At 29.2% G+C, this 26,102-nt stretch overlaps 2 protein-coding genes across 3 annotated transcripts; both read left to right on the plus strand.

Moving 5' to 3' along the window:
- The first annotated feature begins 16,453 nt into the window (after positions 1–16,453).
- On the plus strand, positions 16,454–18,544 carry LOC114168602 (myb family transcription factor PHL8-like). Of its 2 annotated transcripts, none has more exons than XM_085669145.1 (6): positions 16,454–16,868; positions 16,982–17,075; positions 17,159–17,216; positions 17,301–17,376; positions 17,490–17,559; positions 17,781–18,544. In XM_085669145.1, the coding sequence occupies exons 1-6, from the start codon at positions 16,732–16,734 to the stop codon at positions 18,399–18,401; spliced, it is 1,056 nt and encodes a 351-aa protein (XP_085525271.1). In that variant the 5' UTR covers positions 16,454–16,731; the 3' UTR covers positions 18,402–18,544. The 2 variants fall into 2 exon arrangements, with proteins under 2 accessions (XP_085525271.1, XP_027909289.2); XM_028053488.2 differs by having other exon boundaries at positions 16,455–16,864; positions 16,982–17,058.
- A 5,130-nt stretch (positions 18,545–23,674) lies between these two features.
- Positions 23,675–25,937, plus strand: LOC114173639 ((R)-mandelonitrile lyase-like). The gene is made up of 3 exons (XM_028058140.2): positions 23,675–24,097; positions 24,187–24,837; positions 24,930–25,937. Exons 1-3 carry the CDS (start codon positions 23,998–24,000, stop codon positions 25,805–25,807), a joined length of 1,629 nt encoding a protein of 542 aa, XP_027913941.1. The 5' UTR covers positions 23,675–23,997; the 3' UTR covers positions 25,808–25,937.
- Positions 25,938–26,102: the final 165 nt, after the last annotated feature.

Here is a 26,102-nt window from a genome sequence, read left to right on the forward strand (position 1 = left end):
GCATAAGTATAAAGTATAAATTGAAAGCTAGTTTGGTAAAGAGATAACAATGTTTACAACACACCATAATATTACTTCCATTTTACGAACAAATTGCACACTAAAGATTAAAAAAAAAACATTCTTCCATCGTCAATTTGTCTGTATTCTGATTAATGTCTACCCATTATAGTTATTTTATTTCTCCTTTTGATCCTTGTTGTAGCTTAAACATTATTTTTAATTTGCGAACGTAGGTAGAATTTGAAGTTCAAAATGTGAAGATATTTTTAGATTTGACATCAAATACTAATAGATTTGTAAAGAATGAATCAATTAGTTAAAAAGAAAATTTAAAAATATTTAAATGAATAACCAATTTCTCATCATTCACTTTGGTAAATATTTTGAGGTTAAGTGTTAGGGCACAAAGCTATAGAAACCCACCCACCTGTAGAAACCTTTAGTAAAGCAGAAAACTACGTTTTGGAGATAGCATGGCAAGTTTGGTAAGGGCACAAAGTTTGCTATTATTCTCTTCCACTGATGCTGTTTTTGGTTTTCCTTTTTAACTTAATACCTCTATTTCTCCTGGTATTTATAATAAATATTCAAAAAAAAAATTAATTTATTATTTTATTTAATGTATCCAATGTTTATTATTAGAGTAAATATAGGGTATTTCATGTTGCAGGTGAGATCAATTGTCCCGTGACAAAGGTCGAGTTACAATCGAATTGTGACGTTTAGACTTGTGTTACACTTTTAAGTAAAAAGATTTGTGCTTTGACTAATGACTATAGCTTTAGATCTAGTGGTAAGCGTTCGTTCTTAACAATTGGTATAAGAACCAAACTCACAAGTTTGATTCCTGATGGACAATTGTTAAGGGGAAGATTGTTGTGGGTTACACAATTGTCCCATGACAAATGTCAAGTCACAATCCAAGAGTGAGATTCAATTGTCTCATGGCAGATACTAAGTAGATCGAATCACAATCAAATTGTGACGTTTTAACCTATTATCAGTACGAAGAAATAACCTATTATCTTATGTTTTAATATGTGAGTTATCATACTTATATTTCTTTTTTGTTGAGTTTATATGAGCCAATATTCAGGGCCACTAAATTGTTTGTTGTGAATTGTCATGTCCCACTTTGTAATAAGTTAGTGCAGATATAGTGATTTGTTTGGTTTGTCACCATTTGATTAATTTGGTAATGCAGATATGATGGTTTGTTTGGTTTCTCACCATTTGGTTAATTTGGACACAAAATGCATCTTTAACGATAGACATCAGTTATTGAACTAACTACTTTTAAATATTGGTCAAGGATTTTGCGTTTTTTGAGTTTGACATTTCAATTTCATGTAATTTTGTATTGAATTATGTAAATAAGCGGAAGTGCCCTTATATTTATAATATTAACATTTGCCCCATTTTTATTGATCAAAAGTATCTTAACGTGCTAGTTAGTTTTTGTTGGCACTAATGCAAAATGTTTATTTAACTTCATCTAATATACATCAAATTTAAGAAAAGTAAAGTCAACAAAAAATAGTAGCATTTTTAAAATGATTGGAAACGTTTAGGCTTCAGAAGGTAGTATTAATTTCAGAAGATTAATCACTTTTTCTTAGTTTATTAGTGTGTATATATTTTAGGCTTCGTCTCTCTTTTTTGTTCAGAAATCTCAATTAGATTCTCAGATTCTCAGATTTTAAGTCGTCTGAATTAGATTATCATTTTTTTAAATGTATTTCAATTTGGTCATTTCTGTTAGTGCAGGACTAACAATATCAACTCGTGGTTTTTCTATAAATTGAAATATAAAATTTTGAAACTTATTTTTACACCAACTCTACCGTTTATCTAGAAATTACTGATATATAAATATTTAAAACAAATTTTAAATAAAGTTCAATGCAAAATATAAATATAAAATAAACTTAATTTGGTTTAAAATATCTATTATAATAAAAATATTATTGTAATATTTGTAAAAAAGTTAAATTTGTCAGAGGGATGAAAGTGCTTCAATCTAAAAAAGGTTGGGATTAAATTGAGACAAAATAACAAATACAAGGACTAACTCAACCGAATCTCGACCAGGACCAACTTGGCCGAATTTCACTTGGGGTCGAATTTCAATCGACGTTCTGTTAAGGCCAACCAATCTCAACCTTGAGTCCGAGTCGGTCCAACTCGACCTTCATCTCAGGTCGACCTAATTCAACCTAGCGTCTAGGTTGACCCGTCTCGATCTTCGGCCGCACTGACTCGTCTCAACCATCGATATGGACCAATCCATCTTGACCATCAACCTAATCCAACTAAAAATTTAGATTAAAAATTTAGTTATTCATTCTAAAAGAATTATAAAATATAGATCAGATTGATATACAAATTTAATAAAATGAATTTTAAATGGATTAAATTTTTAATAAAATAGATTTTAAATTGTTTAAATTTTTAATAAAAAGAAATTGAATTTGAAAAATAATTTAATGTCGGTTTTAATTTAACCAATTTAAAATCTTATTGCTATTTTTGTATTGTACAATACTGTCAATAAGTTGTCTTAGCCCTAACCGTTTTAAGAACCAATAGTGAAAATTTTCTAAAATATAAGAAAGGTTCAAAACTATTGTAAAGTTGACCAAGACCTTCGATAATAAGACTTTCTTTAAAAAATGAGTGAACCACTAAATATGCGTGACCAAAATCTTCTAAAACAAGCACACTATAATCTTCTAAATACTTCACGATTTGTATTGCAAACATGCTTTTCTATAAAGCAAACCATTGTTGGAAAACTAAATATGGAAGTGTAAGTAGGATATATATATTTCTACTTGACTTTTTTCTTTTCTTTTTTAGGCAATTTTTATAGCTACGAATATTGCATTATTTGTAGTGCCTTAAGTATAAAGGAATCCCAAACAGGTCATTCTATAGCTAGGTAATACTTTAATATCAATGTATCACATATTATAGGCTGATTGGGAAAACTTCCTTTAGATGTAGGATAATCTGTCCTACAAGTGTGGGATCTCTCATGTCTTAAGTCTTTCACTTTTTTTCACTGTGTTCCAAAGATATTTAGATATTTTCTCACACCAGCCAAATATTATTTGGAAAAAAGAAGAAGGAGGGAAGTCATTTGTTTCCAAATTTATTTATTTGTGTTTAGAGAGCAAATTTTATGATATTTATGAAATTTAAATATATTATTATAAATTATTTAACTTTTTATATGTTTAGTTTAGATATAATATTGTTTAAGTTGATTAAATTTTTATTTCATTATTTAGATAAAGTAGTTTAGTTACTGTCGAATATTAAATACATAAATTATCACTAAATAATCTCTGTATAAAAAGTGTCAGCTTACATTTATAAACTACTAATTCTAATAATGTTTATTAAGAAAAAGTTAACGAATTATAATTGAGATATATTAGTGACTTATAGACTATGAACAATCCTAACGATAGCGATATAACGAATAATTTAAATACTAATTTATAAATAAAAAATTATTTGTGATTAACAGAGTTTCTATTATAATAAAAAATATAAGTGATTTGTGAATTGATTTTTAAATTGTTTATTAATATTAACTATTAAAATTTTGACTATTAAAAAAATTGATCTCTAAATTAATTTTTACTAATTAATAAAGTAAAAAGATCAATTTTTTTTGGTTCAGATCTCACGACATTTTAATTGGAATGGCAATTAAAATTATTCTCTTTTTGTATGCTCTTAACATTTTTGAATCAATATAATTAGCGATGGAACTTGGATAAAAATTGTAGGGGTTAAATTATATTTTTTTTATATAAGTAATTTTTTTTAATTTAAAAAATTATTTTTCTCAACATTTTCTCTGTTCAAAACAAATTAAAAGTTGTTTTTAGTTAGAGTAACAAATTAAAAGTTGTCTTTAGTTAGAGTGTTACTCTACCCTTTTTCAAACACTTAAAATCTTCGATGATTAAATCAGAACTCAAATTTGTTGCAATAGCCTTTTTCATATAAATTATCATTGTACTTGCTAAATATTTGGCAAATATATCTTATTTCTCAACATGTTCTTGAGGACGCTTCCCCGAATCACGTTCCGAAGCATTTTCAAATTCATTATATGTAATTCTAGAAACTTTAGAGAGTTGTTTTTTATTTTCTTTAATTTTTGGATTCTCAATAAGTTTCTCAAGTTTAGTTGATATAATGCATTTTTTCGTCTTCATCACAAATATTCCTTTCAAAAAAAAAATCAACTTTTTTACTCTTTATCATAATTTTCTAATATAAATTTGTCACCTCTCACCTATCTCGGAAAAGATAAAATTATGAATACCCCAAATTAAATATCAAAACCAAGACTCAATATTTTAAAAAAATAACTTCTAAATGATTAGCTTCCCTTACCTTAAAATAGATTCCTAATATTTTTTCTTCCCTTACATAGTTTCAAGGCCTAAAACAACTTTATCTACACAAAGAAGAGTTTGAACAATTATTAGAGCAAAATTTTATGATCTCTAACAGATAGCGATTTGCCTAAAGATTTCCTGCCAATTTTTTTTTAAAATTTTATTTTATGAGAAATACTTATAAATTTTATTGTGAAAAAAAAAATTTGCAGGAAATTGATGCCAATTTTTTTACAAAATATTTTGTATAAAACATTTTTCGCAACAAATTTTGGAGGATATATTTACGAATATTATAATTTTGTAGGGAATAATTACCTGTCAATTTAGATGTTTAGAAAAAATAGTAGGAAAAAATCTTTTCTTTCAAATTTTTTTAACAAATTTGTAAAAAAATTCTCATATAATATGAGAATTTTTAGTAGTGATAATACACAAAATTAATAAATATATTGTCATCAACAAAGTGTGTAATGAACTAAGTAAAAAAATGTTAAAAGAGCTAGACTAAATTCTAATTAACCTAAACTCTAAAAATTAATAAAAATATATAATTTATCTGGTGCATTGATTTAGTTCAGATTCTTGTTATATAATGATATTAAACAACAGAGAAGAAACATAGAAATGAGACAGGTGTTATAGTTACATCCAACATATCGCAAACAACTAGAGAATATAGAGAATGATAATGTTGATTGAACTATATATGACATTCATCTATCATCTTGACTGATAGATTTTAGTCTTCTGGAAATGATTGAGTTTCTGGTAGTTACAAACATTGATGTAAAAATATATCTTAATTAAAGATATTGAAAGAAAGAAGAATTTGGTAGGGTTTGGTCCTGATACAGAGAGGTTGAAAAAAGAGAAGAAAACCCAGAAAAAAAGGTAGCACTAGGTCTGAAATTTCCATTATGAAAATGTTTGAAAAAGTTGGTGGAGATTCTCACGTGCAAGAATCAAAAAGACGTTGCTTTGAAGCATTGGATATATTGTTTTTTGTTTTGGGTGTGAAATGATTGTTGTGAAGTAGGGTTAAACTAGTGGATGTCCATCAAAGGATAGAAAAGCAAGCATGTATATGATATGAAGATGTTGAAATTCACCATTTTTATGGAGAAAGTGGGTGTGAGGTGTCACTCACTGCTTTTCCATCCCATCACTTATATCACACTATTTCTTCACCATTTTTATTACTTTAAAACCTTCACCTTTACATGCACACAACTTCAAAATTTCGACAACTACTTATTTCAATACATGCTATGCTATAGTCTTTTAGATTATTTAAAGTTGAGGATTTAAATATATAATTTTTCATGACAATAAAATTGTGATGCAACACTTTAAAAGGGAAAATACCTTAGTCGCGATCTAGTTCATCCTAATAATAGAACTAAAGGTTAAAGACGATTTAAAGAAATCTCTCCTTCTATTATAAAATGTTATTTGAAAGTTTATTTTGTTTCCCTTTTCTATAATATATGAAATTAACTATCTTATTTTACTATCTGAACTAAAGATATTTGTCACATATACTTGAAAACTTAAATAAATAAAAAAGAGAGTTTAGAATAGAAAACCAAAATTCCAAAGCATCACATAGCCCTTTTCATAGAAGAACAATAATGAGAAGAAAAAAGAAATCTTTTTTTTCTGCACAATTTTCTTGTTATGAAAAAGAAAGTTCAATATTATGTCTGGTTTGTTTCTAAAGTAGATTTTTTTTTTTTTCCTTTCCAAAGTGCATGGTTCCAAAAGAATGAAAAGATGCGTTTTGTGGCAGGAGCAGTCCCTAACTGACACTGTAGGAGCCAGTTTTTGAAGAGGAAGAGACTTAAAGGAAAGAAATTCAGCAGGAAAGTGTTTGTGTAAGGGCCAAGAACTCCAAAGTTATTGATAATGGCGAAACTTTAAACAATGCATCTTCACTTTCAGGGCAATACTTCGATTTTTATTTCATCTTTGAAACGTATCCAAATCCTGAAAAATCATGAACACAGAAAGTGCCTTGATAAGAAATCACTTATAAAAAGTTATGTTGTTAGAGATGTACCAGTAAATTGTTTGACAATCTTTCTACTTGTGTTTCTTTATAGCAATGTTTTTAGAACCCTAATTAGAATTTGCCAAATTGCAAAGAAAAACATTCTTGTTCCCACGGATGAGTTGTTGACAATGCAGATGAACCCATTTGATCATGGTTTTGAAGTATAACAAGATATTTTTAGTTTTTACAATTCCAAATGTTTCTACCACCTAATAGTCCAACATTGTTTAGAAATTGAGACCTAAAACGGTTTAAATACCCATTTCTCTTTTTATTTTTTTGAAGACAAAGTCGTAATGGAACTAACGCTTTAAAGTAGATAATACCTTGAATGCATGGAAATCCGTACTCGTGAGTATTCACGAATAAAATCCACAATAGTTAAGAAATGAATATTGTAAATGGATACCTGCGAAGTAACAGGTATGTGTATCACTATGGATACCGTACCCGCTATACTCTAATTAAGAAAAAACATTATTAAAATATTAATACATTGATTTTCAATGAGTTTCTGTGTAAACTATCATTCAACACTATTTAAATGTGTTATTTGGACTTTGTTTAAAATTTATGAATGTTATGTATTTTTTTATTTGAATTTACGATTAAAATATGTTGTTAAATATTTTATTTTACTTTTTGTGTAAATATCGGCGGGTACTCGTGAATATCTGTAGATATTAAAAAATATGCACATATTCACATAACAGGTATCCACACGGATATGGGAACGAGTACGAGAGGAACATTTATCCAATGGGTATGATATGTGAGAGCTACTATCTGTCTCGTTGACATCTCTATCTGGGATCGGAAAACACCTTATCAATGACTTATTTCTTACAATAAGAGATATGACAAAGATGAAAGAAAGTACTAGATGAGTGATGTAGAAAACAATAAAATTGGTCAAAATAATGAGTTATACCGTGAAAGAAAATTACACCGTAGTCTAACAAAAACATATAAGATTTTTAGTCACTAAAGAATTAGAGGTACTGTAAATTTGTTAATTTTTATAGGTTAAAATACTCCCTTAGTCCATGTTTTTGTTGAAAAATCTCAAATAGGTCCTAAGATTTTTTTTAGTCTCAATTAGGTCCATATTTTTGAAAATGTGTAACAATTAGGCCCATTCCGTTAGTATGATGTTAACGGTGTTAAGGACATGCCACGTGTCAGCTCCTCATTTTTTTGAATTTTTTATTTTTTTAATTTATTTTTTTAATTTTTTAATTTTTTTTTAAAATTATTCATGCCATGTGTCACTTCAATATTGTGCCACGTGTCAAGTCAGTAAGGTGACACGTGTCAAGTCATTGTTTGAATCTCAATTTGGTCCATATATTTGTTATTTTAATTATATTTTAGTCCATTTTTTTTTAATTTTCAATTTCATCTTCTCCAAATTGAGATCAAATTTAACTTTTATATAAATTTTATAATGATATTTTTATTAAACAATTTTAATAATATTAAGTTTATTTTATATTTTGTTTTAAAATTTTAAAATATTTATTTTAACTTGTTACAAAATTGTTTTAAATAATTTATATACAAATGTTAGAGTTGGTTTAAAAATAAAAAATTTATAAATTTAAATATAAAATTTTAAAACAATTTTGTAAAAGGTTAAAATAAATATATTTAATTTTTTTAAAAAAAATGGACTGAAATGTAATAAAAATAACAAATATATGGACCAAATTGAGATTTAAACAATAATTTGACATGTGTCACCTTACTGACGTGACACATGGCACAATATTGACGGAACACGTGGCATGAATAATTTTCAAAAAAAAATTAAAAATTTTTTAAAAAAATCAAAAAAATGTGGAGCTGACACGTGGCATATCCTTAACACCGTTAATATCATACTAACGGAATGGACCTAATTGTTACACATTTTCAAAAATATGGACCTAATTGAGACTAAAAAAAATCTTAGGACCTATTTGAGATTTTTCAAGAAAAACATGGATGAAGGGAGTATTTTAACCATTTTTATAATGATCATCTTAAAAAAAATATTGAATATTATTTTCATTTGGTTGATAAGGTAAATTATTTTATACTTATAGTTGTATAGATTAAGGGTTTAATAGATAGTAGATCTTTAAACTGTTGATTTTTAGTTAGCTCTCTAAATATAATAAAAAAATATTAAAGAATTAGTCTTCTACAAATTTTTTGTTTTTAGATCCGAAAAATTAGTAAAGTTATCAAAAATTGTTTCTTTTGTAGCAATTTCAAAGCTCTTCTATTAATTCTAGGGACCCAAATAAAAAAAATATTCAAAATACATAATTATAATTTTCTTAATTTAAAACTCAATTGAAGTTCTCAAAAAGTTTGAGACTTACTATATTAGACGAAAATTGAACTAGCGATTGTGCTTTGTGGCAATAAAGTCTTAAGGAGAGAGTGGACTTTATGTTCTTTATAAGTTGGGTTGACATGTCAAACCCAAAATGGGACCACTACATTTATAATAGTACCTAAAATTCTGACTCTTAAATGAAAAGCTTCAAATATAATTATATGCCAAACTAGGCTTAAAAAGCATTACCATATTTTCAATTTTGTGTAATTTTAAGGATTAATTTGACATGATATATATTTAAAATACAACAACAAACTTAAATGATTTATTGAGGTATTCTTATCTCTTATATACTATTTAAAGAATTTGCTCTTTGTTAGGTGTGTGGTAGTGCTTTATATCTAAGAAATTGTTTGATGATTTACTAACTTCTAGTGACAACATTGATTATGCATATAGGTAAGTGAAAAAAAAAACATTAAAATAAGAATAGTTTAGTATTTTTCAGGACACACTATATCAGATATATCAGTTTTGTTATATGTTAGATATATCAGTTTTGTTTCATCTTAACCCTTAAGATGAAAAAACAAAAAATAGAGATAAAAAATTGACCTTCCAACTATCGGATTCTATCAATTTTTTTTAATGAAAAATAATTTAATAGACTTTGATTTTTTTCTGTAATATTTAAAAAAAAATCAAATTTGTAATTTAGTTCATTAACAATTACGAATTTAATTTTTAATTTTTAATTATAATAGAATAAAGTGATATGTAAATGTATTAATTTTTTTATTTATTTAATAAAAGATATTAATAAATGAATTAGAGATTTAAAAAATAGTTATATGATTAAAATTTAAATGTGTTTTTTAATATATATATATATATATATTATAAAAAAGCTATGTATTGTAAAAAAATTATTTCATCATATTATAAAATTTTACATAAAAAATATAAATATTTATGTTGTGAGAAAATTTTCAAATAAAGTAAATTTTGATAAATTTATGATTTGCATCTTATATAAATGTATATAAAATAAAGTTAAACAATTTGGGGCCATGGTCCCTCACCGTGAACGTAGCTTCAATCTAACTTTACTTTTGTTTTTTTTTTCCCCTAAAAATCGTCCGTTCAATAAGATTTGAGTGATAAACTTATAATAGTATTTAAAAATAGTATTTATTTCCAAATAGTATTTACATATGGTTTATACTACAACTGCCTTTACATGTATGAACACGTAACAACCAGAAACTTTTATATATGGGATAACATCACGGATGTTCGGCCAATATTTTTAAATGTTAAAACTGTGGTTGAATTATTTTTTTGTCTATTTTTTTATTTGAAAATATTAAATTAGTCCTCTAGTCTATTTTATGTATAATTTAGTCTTAATTTTTTTAAAATTAATGCAATTTGATTTTTTTTATTAAATTTATTAAAACATAAAGATTTTTTTTATTAAAATTAATACTAGAATCACGTCAATTACACTAACAAAACAAATCATCCTTATTTACAACTTCAATTTTGATGAAAAACCGTATTTAACGTAAAAAATTACAAAATTACATATTTTTTAAAAAATCGAGACCAAATTAAAACTAAAAAAAAAATTGGAGGATAAATTTTATATTTTGAACGAAAATACGAAGAAAAAGAGTAATCCCAAAATTCTTATATAAATTAGTAAAATCATTATATTTACTTTTTTTACGATAATAAAAAATAATAAAATTATAATTTTTGTTATTATCCTAATTATGAAATTAAATATAAATAATTTTTACAATTTTACTATAATTAATTTTTATTTATAATAATTAAGTTTAAAAAAATTAAATAATTAAATTAAACAAATAATCACTTAAAAAATAATATTAATAAAATAATTATTTTTATTTAAAAAATATCTAAAAAGTAAAATTAAAAAATAAATTTTTACAACAAAAAAAATTACATATATATAAATATAAATGTGTAAAAATTTATTATTAAAATATCAAATATATTAAAAATATTAAATTTTTTAAAAAAATATTTAAAATTATATATGGGCACCATGATTCCTTTCTCCCTTCTAAGGTCTGTTAGTGTGGCTTAAGACACGTTAGTGTGGCTTAAGACACCTTTAGTGTCTTGTGTCTTTATATATAGGGTTAAATATGTTTTTGGTTCCTTAACTTTTAGTGAATTTTAGAATTAGTCCATTTCGAAACTTTGGACTAATTTAACCATTCATCTTTCAAAATACGTGAATTTAATCCTTTTAATCAAATTTTGCTAAATTTATTTAACATTTCAAGTACGTTTCATAATAGTAATTAACTTAACATTAAAACAAAAATGTGTCTATACATTCAAATCGTGGTTAGTCTATACATTCAAATAACAAACTAGTAAGTACTCTTTTATTTTGTATTTAATCATTGGATCATGTTTTATATATATATATATATATATATATATATATATATATATTATAATTTTAATAAAATAATAATAATAAAACATGAGATATAAGTTCAATTTATATAAAAAAGTGACATCACTCCGATTTAAAATCTTAATACAATAAATTTGTAGATTTTTTTTATATAATGTTCAATATTTTCATATCTTAAATTGAATATTTGGTAAAAAAATAATTTAATTACTTATACTACTCGCATCAAACGTACAAGACTTATAAATAAACAAGAAAAAAGACAAATATCACTGATAAAATGTAAAGCACGACAATCCTATAGTATAGGATTATCTTCTTGATGTTTTTGATAAACTTTCAACCATCTTTCATCAAAATAGTTGTATTATGAAAAAGTACATTCTAAAAAAATATAAATTATAACAAAAGTTTCTCTTTCAAAAATATGAAGAATTGTATTATGTAAAAGTAATTATGAAAAGAAAAGTTATAGACTATTACATAACTTTCTCTTTCCAAAATATGAAGAATTGTACTTTTAATTAAAGAGAGATCTTCCTTTTTTAAAAATTGAGATAACTAATTAAAATAACCAAATATTATTAATAATCAATTATAATTATAATGTTTGATTCATCATTCTAGAAAAAATTTTAGTAACACTTTCATAAATTGTTATTTAAACCTATTACTTTTGAAATGTTTGAAAAGTTTCATATATATATATATATATATATATATATATATATATATATATATATATATTCAATTATGTCTTAAGTTAATCAACTATATCCGAAAAATATAAAATCATTTTTTGCACAAAATAATCAATTAAATGTAGAACATGGAAAAAATTTTCTTGAACACATAATAAATTATTTTTTAACACAATTGATTATGTGTTAGTTTATAAAAAATAATTTTAGCTTATATATAGCATTTGTCTTAGTTGATTATATGTTGATGAGAAATGAAAAATAATTTTAAAGTAGGTTCATACTTAAAACCATCATACTTTACAAATTTACCATACTACTTTGATAATCAATGATAAAAGGATTTGCATTTTATTTAGAAAAAACACTTCTTGATTTAAAGTACACCTAAACTTTTAATATATTACAATGTTTGTGTAAAAACTTCAACATTATGTACTAATATTTCCTAAAAATATAAAATTTCTTAAAAGAATGACACATAATCTATATACTTTTTTAGACAAACTTGAAAAAAATTTCTTTTTCATAAAATCAAATAGGGTGATTCTTCTCCTAATAAAATATTCTATTTATAAATCTTAAATCTTAATATTAAAAGAGGAAACAATTTTTTTTAATTTATAGGTAACATGTTAAATTTAAATAAACTAGATAATAATTTAAATCCGAGCAACATCGTAAAAATTAGAACACAAATATTTTCTTAATACAATCTAATTAGCAGCAAGTGCGTGTGTTTAGATTAATTTTTAACTTCTTGTAAGATTTTTTTCAAAGAACGTGTGCTACATTGCTGAACTTTGCATACTTTAAACATCAATCATATTCTTTTAAGGAGTTAGTTATTCTTACTTTCATCAGCGTTTTAGATCAAACAAAAAGTCTAGGTTTACAACATGGTTCAAGACTAAAAAATGAGTAGTGCTTATTACCTTGTTAATTGGTTAGCTTTATTTCCCATACCTAGGTTCTATATATGGGTTACTTAAAAAGATTCAGAAAAAAAAAAAAAAAAGAAGGAGAAATCTTCATATTCTTTTACTTTTGGATTTTTTGAACTGAGGCAACTTAATTTTGAATTTCTGGTGCAGTGCTCTTCCAATTACTGTGAAATTGGCGTGGCAGAGGCCCAGAAAAATGTGATGGTTTGGCTGAATTACATATGTGGGGAATATTCTGGTACGATTCTCTTTTTGTCTTCTCAGACAGTTCGTGAAAGACTTTGATAGTTGCACAAGTGTGTGTTTCCCCCAATGAGATTCCAGAATTCAATGAATCTGTGGCATTCAGTGTTTAACAACTGTAGTTGTGCAGGGGCCTGTAGATAGGGTAAGAAGCTGTATTCTTGGTTAGAATATGTAGTTTTTGAGTATTTAATTAATATTTTTCACATGATTAGATGTAACTTTTGTATTAGACAAGTTCAAATGAGAGAACTTTTTTTAGTTGGTGTCATCCCATGAGAACGCATAGAGTAATTTGTAACATCCCATGTCAAAATATCTGTTTCTTGTACATGTTCTTTGATGAACCTGCGATATATAGTTGCACGATGTAATTGGATGGTATTGGAATACATGCGTTTTATGTCATCCACCTAGTTCAATTATTTGAAGCACTGAGTGTTGTGTTGTGACAGTGTTTACTTTGATGCGTAGTGGGCCATTTTAACTGGAGTTAGACTAGGATTGAGCCTGAGAGAACATTCTTGATGTGAATAAGTTATTTGCAAAACTTCAAGAAGATGGAAGCATTGTTCATACTTTGATCTGATAGAGAATGGTTTGATGATACAAAACAATAGGTTAAGTGTCCCTTTAGGGGCATTTTGGAGCACATGGGGAGGCCTAGTTAGAGCTCCTACCCCTCAAAACTGTACCATTCTTATCACTTTCCACGAATCCATGTCCTGAGATGAAACTGAGGTACCTTTCATGACCTGATCTGTTGAAACCTATACAATTATGGCACCTTATAGGTCTGAATATACGATGTTAAAGTTTCCTAATAGTCCGGAATATGTCTTGGTTTTGGTTTTTCATTGGTGTTGTGGTGACACAGATTAAGCAAAGGAAATGGAGAAAAAAGCATGTAGCATAGCAATGTTGCAGATAAAAAGAAAAGAAAATGCAATGCTTGATGCCTACTCTACCACTCTAGGTTGAAGTCCTGCATTTACCCAGTGACATATGGCTCACGTCATTTTGAGGAAGTGACCGTGTTATGTTTGACAAAATGTTTTTGTTTCAGTAAAATTGAATTATTCTATGGTGGGATGTTGACAAGTTCCTTTTGCTTCTCTTTTTGTGATTCCTGAGGCCACATTCTTCTCATCTTCTTTCACTGCTTTTGGATTTGTGAGATCTTCCTTGATGGGTCCATTAAAAGAGTAATAATTGATGAGCCAACTTTGCTTAAATGACTTTTGATTCACCGGACCTTCTCCTACTGATCTAATAAAAATACCGGGGTCCCTTTGGATTTAGCATCATCATGGAATCTCCTTTACCTGTTGTGGAATATATTAAAGCAACAAAGGAGCTTCAAGTACACCACCTGTTAAAGACTAAGCTCTTGCAATTACTCTCCCTCTTTTTTTCCTTCTCTTTCAACCCTTTCCTCCACTCACCACAAAACGTGTCATCAATCAATAATAATAATAATAATAATAATAATAATATTCCTTTCTTCCAATCTCAGCTAAGCTTGCCACTACAGTTGAATGTATATTTCGAGACATACACAAAGCAGCAGCATATGCTTACATAGGAAGAACCTACCCTTCTCCCTCTTGGTCTTGTAGGACCCACCCTACCCTTTCTTGTAAACTTATCTGAATTCATAACTGTTGCTTAGTGGATTTCTAAGTTTTTTACACCAAATATTGTGTCTTACATTCCACTAGCAGTTGAATTGTGCTAAGTCAACTAACCAGTGTAGTGCATGTGTGTGCAAGTGTTATTGCTCTTCCAATGGATAGCTTAAAGTAAATTGGGGTCGATTTTCCTCAGTTTTGAATCCTGGTACACTGTTGAGTAATTCATGGGATTTCATGGTACTGGAATGGTAGTGTTTCTAAGGCCAAATAATTGCATTTTGATTGTAGTGATCAAACTCTTAACGCCACCCTAAGAAGAATGTGAAGAGTGGCTTGCTTGAATTGACTTTTACAATTTGTTGTTGGCCATTATAAACCCCCTTTACCCTTTTCTTTTTTCCTTTTATTTTTGGCCAAAACATCTTTTATTCTCCTCAGCTTGGATATATATCACAGCATTAAAGCAAGCATTCCCTTTAGAATAAATTCTTTCTGTGATGGATGAGTGAGCCCTGTAGATGGCTTGCTTAATAATTCATATTACAAAGAAAAGTTAACTGCTATGTTCTGTCATCTCCTTCTGACTAAAAATTTTTACTCACTTCCATTAGTTACTTTGTTGCCTTGCAGCTCAATAGCAACATGTGGAGGAACTTGTAAGTACAACACAATTGGAATAGAAAATTTTTTATCTGTGTGTGCTGTAGACTCTTATATTATGCATGTTTTGTTAAGGTTCAATTCCTTGATGGAATACAGCTTTACAATCAATGATGGATTTATATATATACATGACCCCACCGATTGATTGGGTTAGTGCTTAGTTATGTCATGACAAGCACTGAACTGTGGTGATGGTCCCTTAATGAACTTGGGGGTTGCGATTCCTTTGCAAGGATAATGTAACAAATTAATTGTTACCTGTTAAGTGTCTTGAACAAGCAAGTATTTTATTAGTTTCCTTTTCATAGCAGCTCCATCTTGATCTTTGAACAGGCCTGATTAGTTCTCTTTCTTCTACATTACTTTCTTTGTACAAACATGGGGACTCTGGGTCCAAAAATCCAATCCTAGATTCTTTGATTCCTCCATCCCTACATGGAACAAAAAGAATCTGCCAATGCCACCACAAACAAACACTACATGAAAGAAAAACATAATTAAAGTATTTGACTCCACTTCTTTTTTGTTTTAGAATATAAGTTTGGAATAATGTATTCAAATGAAAAGTTAATTTTTTTTCCATAACATGATCATTTTTTGGGCTTGAAACTAGTTTTCCTTCATAGGAAAATTAACTGTCAGAAAATCTCCTTTAAAAAATGAAAGTTGAAATAAGATTATTAGTTCGTTCAGTTTTTTCACTTTTGATTGCAAGATGAAAATATCCTTAACTGGTTTACGGCATCCCCATAATTTTTATTTTACCTAAAAGTTTCTCACAGCATTAGGAAAGTAGTACCCTATTATTCATTATGGTGGGCCTACCTAATTCAGTAGGGAATCAACCATAGAGGGAGATTGTGAAGTGGGAAAACAGCAAGATAAAAACAAACCACACACTTTCCCTCTTTTCTCTCCTTTTAAGACTCAAAATTGGGCTGTTTTGCTTTCCCTGTTATTGCTGCATCAGAGATTCTCTCCACCCCATTCAAGTCAAAGAAGAAAGAATAGAGGGAATTTTTTTTTAAGAAAAAAGAAAAAGTTGGTATGAAATGGGATGAGAGAGGAAGAACCACATCTCATGGCATATATTCCCCCAACATAACCCCACTTATGTTTCCTGATATGGAGTGAGATCACAGAACAACACAACCAACTCCAAGTTATAAAGAGAACTATAGCTGGCACATATTGATGCATAGCTAAAAGGATCAAAAGACATCTATTTTTCAGTCCTTTGCCAGTAAGTAAGTTGTAACTCCTCCATAAATAGCAAATGGATCTACAAAACATGCAAAATCAAAGCATGCATTTTGTGTTGTCCACTGATGCCAAACCAAGGCTAAAGTGGACTCCTGAACTTCACCAACGGTTCATTGAGGCCACAAATCAGCTTGGAGGTGCAGCTAGTGAGTATAACACAAACTTCATCAACCTTAGTATTTCTATTACCATCATTGTTATCATTAGATTTTATAGTACATCTTATCTGATACTATTTTTCACACTGTGGCATCGTGTGGCAGAAGCAACTCCAAAGAGTCTTATGAGGGTGATGGGGATTCCAGGACTTACTTTGTACCACCTGAAGAGCCATTTACAGGCATTCATTCCCCTTTTGTAATGATATTATATTTCTTTGTTTTTCCTTCACTGAATATGGAAATCAGAAGTTGTGACATTTTTTCTGTTTCTGATTACAGAAATATAGACTTGGGAAAAGCCAACAACTAGATACCAGCTCTGACAGCAAACAAGAAGGTGACTAGTAGTGTCTACTTCAACAGCAAATAGCATGATTAGTAATTATCTCACTTCGCATAGTATCTCCTTTTTTTGGTGCAGATTACATAGAAACCAAGAGCAGTGATGGCCATTGCAGCAGGGAAATCAGTCTTGGGCCCCAGAATCAAATTACTGAGTAATAATTTGAAATTAATCAAATACTTTTATTTTATTTTCAAAGACTGTGTCTCACATGGAAATAGTATTTCCTAGAGGATTAATTCGTCAAGTTCTGTGTTCGTTTACCAGAAACATGCAGATAGCTCAGGCCCTCCAAATGCAAATGGAAGTACAAAGGAAACTTTATGAACAAATTGAGGTAGCACATTAGATATGATTATGAATTCAAAAACTGTGTCATGTTCCTTGATGCTGCAAAATGTGATTAATGCGGTCACAGTTAGTTTGATCATATACTGAAAAATTATTTGATGTTGCAGCTAAAATGGCGATTGTTTATCATTTTATAAAAACCTTGCCCTTGTTTCAATTCTGAATGACGCATAAAGTCATGTGAATCATTTTGGATGGTGATTTCAGGTGCAGAAACATTTGCAGCTCAGAATTGAAGCTCAAGGGAAGTATTTGCAATCAGTGCTAAAGAAAGCACAGGAAGCACTTGCTGGATACAATTCTGCCCCAGTGGGGATAGAGCTCACAAAAGCTGAACTTTCCCAGCTTGTCACCATCATCAACAATGCTTGTCCAAGTTCTCCTATCTCAGAACTAACAGAGACAAGAGGGTTGAGTTTAAGCTGTGGGGACAGGAAAAGAGACAGAGGCACTATGTGTTCACTGGAAAGTTCCTTAACCTCTTCTGAAAGCTCTGGGAGAAAGGAAGAGAAACAGTCAATGGAAGAGATAGAGGAGTTCAAAAGCTCCAATAATGCTTCACTTGAATTGCCGTTGATGGGCTTTCACACTGAGAATAAAGCATCCAACACTGGATCTAGCAGTGAGGCTAGTGGGAGAAAGAGAAGTGCAGCAACAAAATCTAATGATGGTAGGTATGTTGTTGAACAACCCTGTGAAAAAAGAAGTGGCAACAAGTTCAGAAAACCAGAAATGCTTGACTTGAACAGCCAATGCCAGATTGACATGGATTCAACAACTTCAAAAACATTAGACTTAAATTGCAGCTTAAACTTTTGGGAACCATGAAAATAGTTTTTACATACTCCCTAATATTATATATATGTATGTATGTATAATATATGCGGCAAAATCTGTCATTAAACAAATATGTTAATATAGTATGTATATTTTTTATGATTATAATGAAAAGAAAGAACAATTTGATTGTATATCCTGGTGAAGAAAAAAGGTATAAGGCATGTATAGTGATATGGTATGGTGAGCCATATCTCTCCAACCAGTAACCAATCTCTCTCTTTTGCCATCTATTGGTGATGCTGATATTGGGTCAGAGAATAACAAATTTCTGCTGTTACAAGTTGGTAATGGTACCCACTGGTTTGGTTTAATTATTAGCCTTCTAAAGGCCCTACCAAAATGTGTTGGTAACGTCTAACACAGATCATTACTATTCCAATTTGAACCCATTTTTACCTCTAAGTAACTTACTGGGACTGTTGTGTTTGATGGTAACTAGATAAGTTTGCTTGAACTTTTAAAGGGCAGAAAGAAACTTATGACCTATATATAATGATGTGTGTAATGAGCATAAGTTGTGGAAAAAAGGAAACAATTGAGGAATGAATGAATGATGAGTCAAAAAAACTTGTGCAGTTGAAAAATATAATTGATTTGATGAGGTCTAACTTTAGTTTATTGATATAATGTTGTCGATTTTTAGGGGGCAACCTTGTTGTTTGAATAATTGATTTAGTTAAATTATATGATGTTCTTCCTTAACTCTAGAATGAATGCATTATCCATATCATGTTTAGATGTGGAACACTGTTATTAAACAAGTTCATGAGCATCTTACAGCCCTTTGGTTTGTTTAAATAAACCATAAATAAAATTAATTGAAAAAGAAGTTTGTTCTCATGCATTGAAAACGACATTGTCTCTTCTTAAAGAATTATTTCCCTCAACACCATTTAATAAATAGATAAATCTCTTAATGTAAATTCATTCATAAATTATTTTGTTGATTCTAATGATTAGCTCTTAGGAATCCAAGATTGTGCATATATATGGATTAAGAATATTTATATTAGAATACTCTTTCACCTTTTTTAACCATTTCTGCACGAATCATATGAAAAACGAGCAAACAATCAGATTCTATCAAACACCCAAATTACTTCATATAAGTAGAATTAGCATACTAGCTTAAATCTACTTACCTTAATATTTGCTAATGATTTGCAATGTGTAGTGTCTATCGCATATCGTATGTTGAAAATTAGATGATAAACAAATATTGATATTAAAATTGTCTATTTTTTAAAATATTAAACTAAAATCAAATTAATATGTTTTTGTCCCTCAAATTTCAACGAAATTTAGAATTAGTCTCTCTTTAAAATTTTTAGATTAATTTAATCTTTCATCTTTAAAAATGTGTGAATTTAGTCCTTTTAACCAAATTTTGTTAAATTTATCAAACGTTTCAAACGCATTGCATGATAATATTTGAATTGTTTACATTGTTTGATACATTTTTTTCTTCAATGTTAACTCAAATATTATAATAAAATACCTTTAAAATGTGAAATAAACTTAACAAAATTTGATTAGAAAGACTAAATTCACGCATTTATAAAGATAAAGGACTAAATTGGTATAAAATTTTGAAGACAAACTAATTCCAAAATTCACTAAAACTTGAAGACCAAAATCATATTTAATCCTAATACAAACATAAAAATTGTCTGTTTTTTTAAATAAACTAACTAAAATTAAAGAATTAAAACTACAGAAACTAAAATTACCCGCCTATTGAAGTATTAAAAAAGGCAAAGAGGTATATTTTCATTGTCTATCTAAATACGACAAAATCGACATTAAGAACCAAACCAGAGAAAAGAAATCACAACGCCAAACAGTATCTTACGCTGATTTTTACCAAACAGTATCTTACGATGATTTTTACGAGACTTCTTAGAAAAAGAAGGTTGTGATTAGTGTTACATTTCAGTAACAGCTAACCCTAACCACCCTTTTTTATTCACCAAAAGCACAAAAGCAAATTGTGCTATAAGTAGAAAAACTCATTATATATATAAAAACTAGCGAACACACAGACGATCTCGTAGCTGTGTGTTTGCATTTTTTAATTTTCAAAAAATTTAAGTTAAGATCAATAATAAATATATAATTAATTTTTAAAATAGTTTTAAATATAAAATTAAAAAAATAAAATATGTACAAAAAGATTTTAAAATAATGGTTTAAGACAAAAAAGTTTTTAGAATAAAGATTAAAAATAAATTATTTATAAAATAATTAAGGGTAAATCTGGTACTATGAAATATGGACACAAAAGAAGAAATCTTTTTATATATTGTTATAGATATAAAGAGATTCCCTCTTTTGTGTCCACATTTCAAAATACCAATTTTATCCTTTAAAATATAATTATTTATTAAATTTTTAAAAATTGACCATTATTTTTACCAGTTTTTTAGAAAATCGTTTATCTCTACTTCTTCTCTTCTTCTTTATTTATCAACGGTTATTCTCTTATCTCTTCTGATATATTTCACTTTATTTTTAATAAATATAATTTTATTTTATATATTAACTTAATAACATTACAATATCATTACCTACTAATATAATATCACACATATTTAAAAAATGCATACACACATGCACACTAGAGCCTATGTTTATGCTAGTTATTAATAAAGAGAAGAATGGAAGGCATATATTGAGATATCAAGAAAACAGGGGTTGCTGATTCGAAATAAACATAGTTAGGCTATGTTATCTAGACAATTAGCATAGAGAAATAATTCGAAATACACTAGGTTTACAGTAACAATATACATTTCCCTATAGGGAAGAAATGCTATGTTTATTGTAACCATATACATTTCACTATGTCTACACAATTTGTGTACAATATCTTCCCGTCGTCGTTGCTATTCCTTGTCTACCCGTCGCGAGTCCTCCTTTGACTCTCTTTGCTTTCGATTGTCTTTCCATCTTCGCAGAGCCGCTCTCGGCGAAGCCACCTCCGTTTCTCAGGAACTCTTGGCACTTCACTCCACGCATTACTTTTTTCATAGGATTCGTGATAATTTTACTCAGCTAGCTTTGCTGAAAAAATTGAAATGGTCCACGACAGTTAGTTTTACTTTCAACTACAAATAAACACGATTAGGCTTTGTTATCCGGATAATTAGTATAGAGAAAAAAATTCGAAATACTATGTTTACGGTAACTATATACATTTTAGTACACAATTAGGCTTTGTTATCTTGATAATTAGATTAGGGAAGAAATACTATGTTTACCGTAACCATATACATTTCACTATGTCTACACTATTTGTGTACAATATCTTCCCGTCGTTGATGTTATTCCCCGTCTTCCCGTCGTGGGTCCTCCTTCAGTGGTCTCTACTTTCGGTTGTCTTTCCGTCTTCGCAGAACGACTCTCGTCGAAGTCGCCTCCATTTCTCTAGAGCTCTTGGCATCTCACTCCACACATTAATTTTTTCGTAGGATTCGTGATAATTTTACTCGCTAGCTTTGCTGAAAAGATTGAAGTGGTCCATGACAATTAGTTTTACTTTGAGTAACAAATAAACACAATTAGGCTTTGTTATTCGAATAATTAGTATAAAGAAATAATTCAAAATACTATGTTTGCGGTAACCATATACATTTCACGACACAATTAGGCTTGTTATCTGGATAATTAGATTAGGGAAGAAATACTTGGTTTACCGTAATCATATACATTTTACTACACAATTATGCTTTGTTATCTGGATAATTAGATCATGGAAGAAATATTATTATTTATCGTAACCATATACATTTGTTTATAATATTATAATTTTGCATACAGTGTTATAATTTTAAATTATAATTTTTTTATAAAATAGTATATAATAATTTCTTTAATATTTAAAGGGTGTATTTTCTATAATGTAAGTGTTTAGAATGGTAGATTCCAATTATAAGTCAACCATGAATTTGATTAAGTCAAAACTAAAGTGGTAGCAACACAGTGTTCTCGCTATCTCACATTTAGAGAATGAGAATGTTTTTATTGACATACTTTAGGTGATTTTAGTTTTTAATGAATTTTCTAAACTTGATTAAATATTGATAATGAATTAATTTTTATTTTTCATATGAATGTATGTTTGATAATATATAATATGTTTTTATAAAAAGTAAAATGTTAGAATTCCACGATTTATAATTATATGAATAATACGATAGGCTAAACAACTACCTTGACCAAGGCTTTTCTTACCATTTTGTAGTTGGTTTAACCGGTTCTTGATAAGATTTTTAGTTTAAAATCCTGTATTCAAATATAAATTACATGGTCAAGTAATAAGAAATCTTCTTTTAGTCCTTTAATGATAAATGAATGTTTACTTATGACTAAATTAAAGAATTGAATGTTCGTAATTATTATTCTAATATATCACCTAATTATAATTATAAAAACAATATTGTTAAAATAACTCAAATAAAAAAAGGTAAATAATCATTTTAATATAATGAGAATTTATATTATTTAAGAAAACAAAATTAACTTTAGTGTAAAATGAACACCCCGTTAATATGCAGTTATAAGTATGAAATTAGACTATTCACATTAATTCTATATTCAGAGTTAGGTTCATTACATATTAAAGTTAATTTTTCTTATATATATATATATATATATATATATATATATATATATATATATATATAATATGATGTGATTGAAAAAAGAAGATTAAAAAAAATGATATTGATTAAATGTCTGTGAACAATGAGTGTTATTGTAAAATATGTGGCAAAGTAAATAGTATTATTAGAATTAGATGCTTAAACTCAGTTGTCTCAATAATTAACTCCTTAATCATTTAATTTACTACTTGTATCAAAAGTTATAGAAAATGAAAGAGTCACACTCACTCCTTTGGGTCCCTCCATTCATTGTCATATTCATCATAGTCAACAATGGAATACATATATGGTCGTATGCAAGGCACGTGACACCTTTCCCACTCACTCTTTTTCTTCCAAACATATCATCATGCAATGGAATACTTATAATGCGATTAAGTGACGTCTAAACCCAGATCATTAATTATGTCTACATGCATAATTATTATTGTTACAACCCACAACATCATACATTATTCCATTTTTACCCACATGCAATCATGCCCACACCTTTGTAATAATTTTCACTTTGTTTAACGTATAAAAGTCTCTTTGACCATGCTAACAAAGTGAAATTCTGATGGATATAAGAAACTAAAAACACTGATTGAATGGAATCATTAGCCTTGATCTTCAAAAAACTGTGTGGACTTAATTCACACGAAATATTATTTTAACAAAACCTTCTCTCTTTTTTTGGATATCACAACCACCTATGAAACTCAAGGTTAGACAGAAACATCATGCCCCTAACAGACAACGGTTGTGGCCAACAAAGGAAGAAGGAATTATTAGCAACACCATGCGCATTTTTTAAATGTTTTATGCAGTGTAAACTTTAATCAATTGGTGTCACCAGCCAAGAGAAAGAAAATGATTTGCTTAGCCCACATTTTGGCAAATAAAATCAACTCACAAGTCAAGCATTAGCTCATTGCAACATGGAACTTCCACAAATTAACCTAGTTCATAGGCTTCTCATAGCATCTGTGTTGTTTCTTCTTGCAACTTTGGTTCTGTCTTTTCCTTTTGAGCCTCCAGGTAAGTTATGTATAACTTCTCTTTGCTTTCTTATTGAGCTTGAAACAATTTTTTGATTTGAAGGGTCTTTACTTGATTTTCCATTGTAGGAAATGTTAGGCAATGGCACATGACTTCTGATGTAAAGGAAGTTGCAGGGAAGTCTTATGACTATATTATAGTGGGTGGAGGCACATGTGGTTGTCCATTAGCTGCTACTCTATCAGAGAAATTCTCTGTGCTGCTTGTAGAAAGGGGTGGTTCACCCTATGGGAATCCTTTGGTGATAGAAAGGAGGAACTATGGAATTCCATTACTTGAGACTGATAAATACATGTCAGTGGCACAAAGTTTCATGTCACAGGATGGAGTTGGCAATGTGAGAGGAAGAGTTCTGGGAGGATCATCAGCTATAAATGGGGGCTTTTACAGTAGAGCAAGTGAGGAATTTGTTTGCAGAGCTGGTTGGGACAAGAAGCTGGTCAAAGAAGCTTATGAATGGGTGGAATCAAAGGTTGTCTTTCCTCCTTTTTATCTCTCACCATGGCAATCTGTTGCTGAATTCAGCATACTTGAAGCAGGAGTTTTACCATACAATGGCTTCAGCTTGGAACATATCAAGGGAACCAAGATTTCTGGAAGTGTGTTTGATGAATTTGGAAAGAGACACACCTCAGCAGATCTTCTGAATGCTGGGAACCCAAAGAACCTCACAGTTCTCATAAATGCCACTGTCAAGAGAATCCTCTTTCATCACAATAGTAAGTAAAACAAAAATGAGTATAATAAAAGTCTTTCTATAACTTGCTATAACAGGTAGTTTGAAGTCTAAATTGAACAAGCTTCTTTGTAGGTTACAGGAATGAAACCAGAGCTAAGGGTATAAGTTTCATGCAGAGCAATGGCACATTAGATGAAACTCATGAAGCCTACATAAAAGAAGTGCAGAATTCAAGTTCAAGGGGTGATGTGATATTGGCAGCAGGTGCATTGGGTAGTCCCCAACTTCTGCTGCTAAGTGGCATAGGGCCAAAAGAACAACTGATAAAGTTCAACATTTCGTTAGTGCGTGACATTGAAGGGGTTGGGAAAGGAATGCAAGATAACCCTTGTATAGCAGTTTTGGTGGATTCTAAGCCACAGAATAGGCTTCCTGATCCACCTCAAATTGCAGGCATAACAGATGACTACAAAATTATTGTTGAAGCATCAATACTTCCTCTAAGTTCCAATTCCACAAGGGTTAATGTTGCTGCCAAGATAGCTATGCCTACTTCAAAAGGGGTGCTTCACCTGAACAACACAGACCCCAGGCTGAACCCTTCTGTGAGGTTCAACTATCTAGCTAGTGAAAATGACATGGAGGAATGTGTCAAGATGACAAAACTGCTTGACAGAATTGCAAGGTCAAAGTCTATTGCATTTTTCCTAGGTGAGTCACGGCAAGAAAAACTGACATCTGCTGATGTTGATATTAGAAACTTCTGCAAGAAAAATGTGAGAACAATCTATCACTATCATGGTGGTTGCACGGTTGGATCAGTGGTCGATGAGCACTACAGGGTTTATGGTATAAAGGGATTGAGAGTATTGGATGGCTCAACTTTTTCAGAGTCACCGGGCACAAACCCAATGGCCACCCTTCTCATGCTAGGAAGGTACCAAGGACTCAAGATTCTGAGCGAAAGGAATGCAGCTTCTGACTCAAATGCCAAAGATAAAACAAAATGATCTCTCTGTTATTACCTTTCAAACAAAACCAGCTTGTAAAAAACAATAAGGCAGCGCTCAGAAGAAGCCTAACAGTGTGTACCATGCAAATCACAATTCTGCTTCTGCAATGTAAATTCATTTCATCTCATTTCATTCCCTCTCATCTCATCCATTTCATTGACTAACTTTGAATCAGAGAACAAGAAAACCTTCATGAACCTTTCTTTCTCGCTAGTCCTAAAATTATTTAAATTTCTGAGTTCAACACGTTTCTAATAGCAATTCCAGAAATTTGTGATGCGATAATCAACAT

The sequence above is a fragment of the Vigna unguiculata genome, chromosome 2 (genome assembly GCF_037176805.1).
Source record: "Vigna unguiculata cultivar grain cowpea cultivar isolate G323 ecotype 2 chromosome 2, ASM3717680v1, whole genome shotgun sequence".
Classification (NCBI taxonomy): Eukaryota; Viridiplantae; Streptophyta; class Magnoliopsida; order Fabales; family Fabaceae; genus Vigna; species Vigna unguiculata.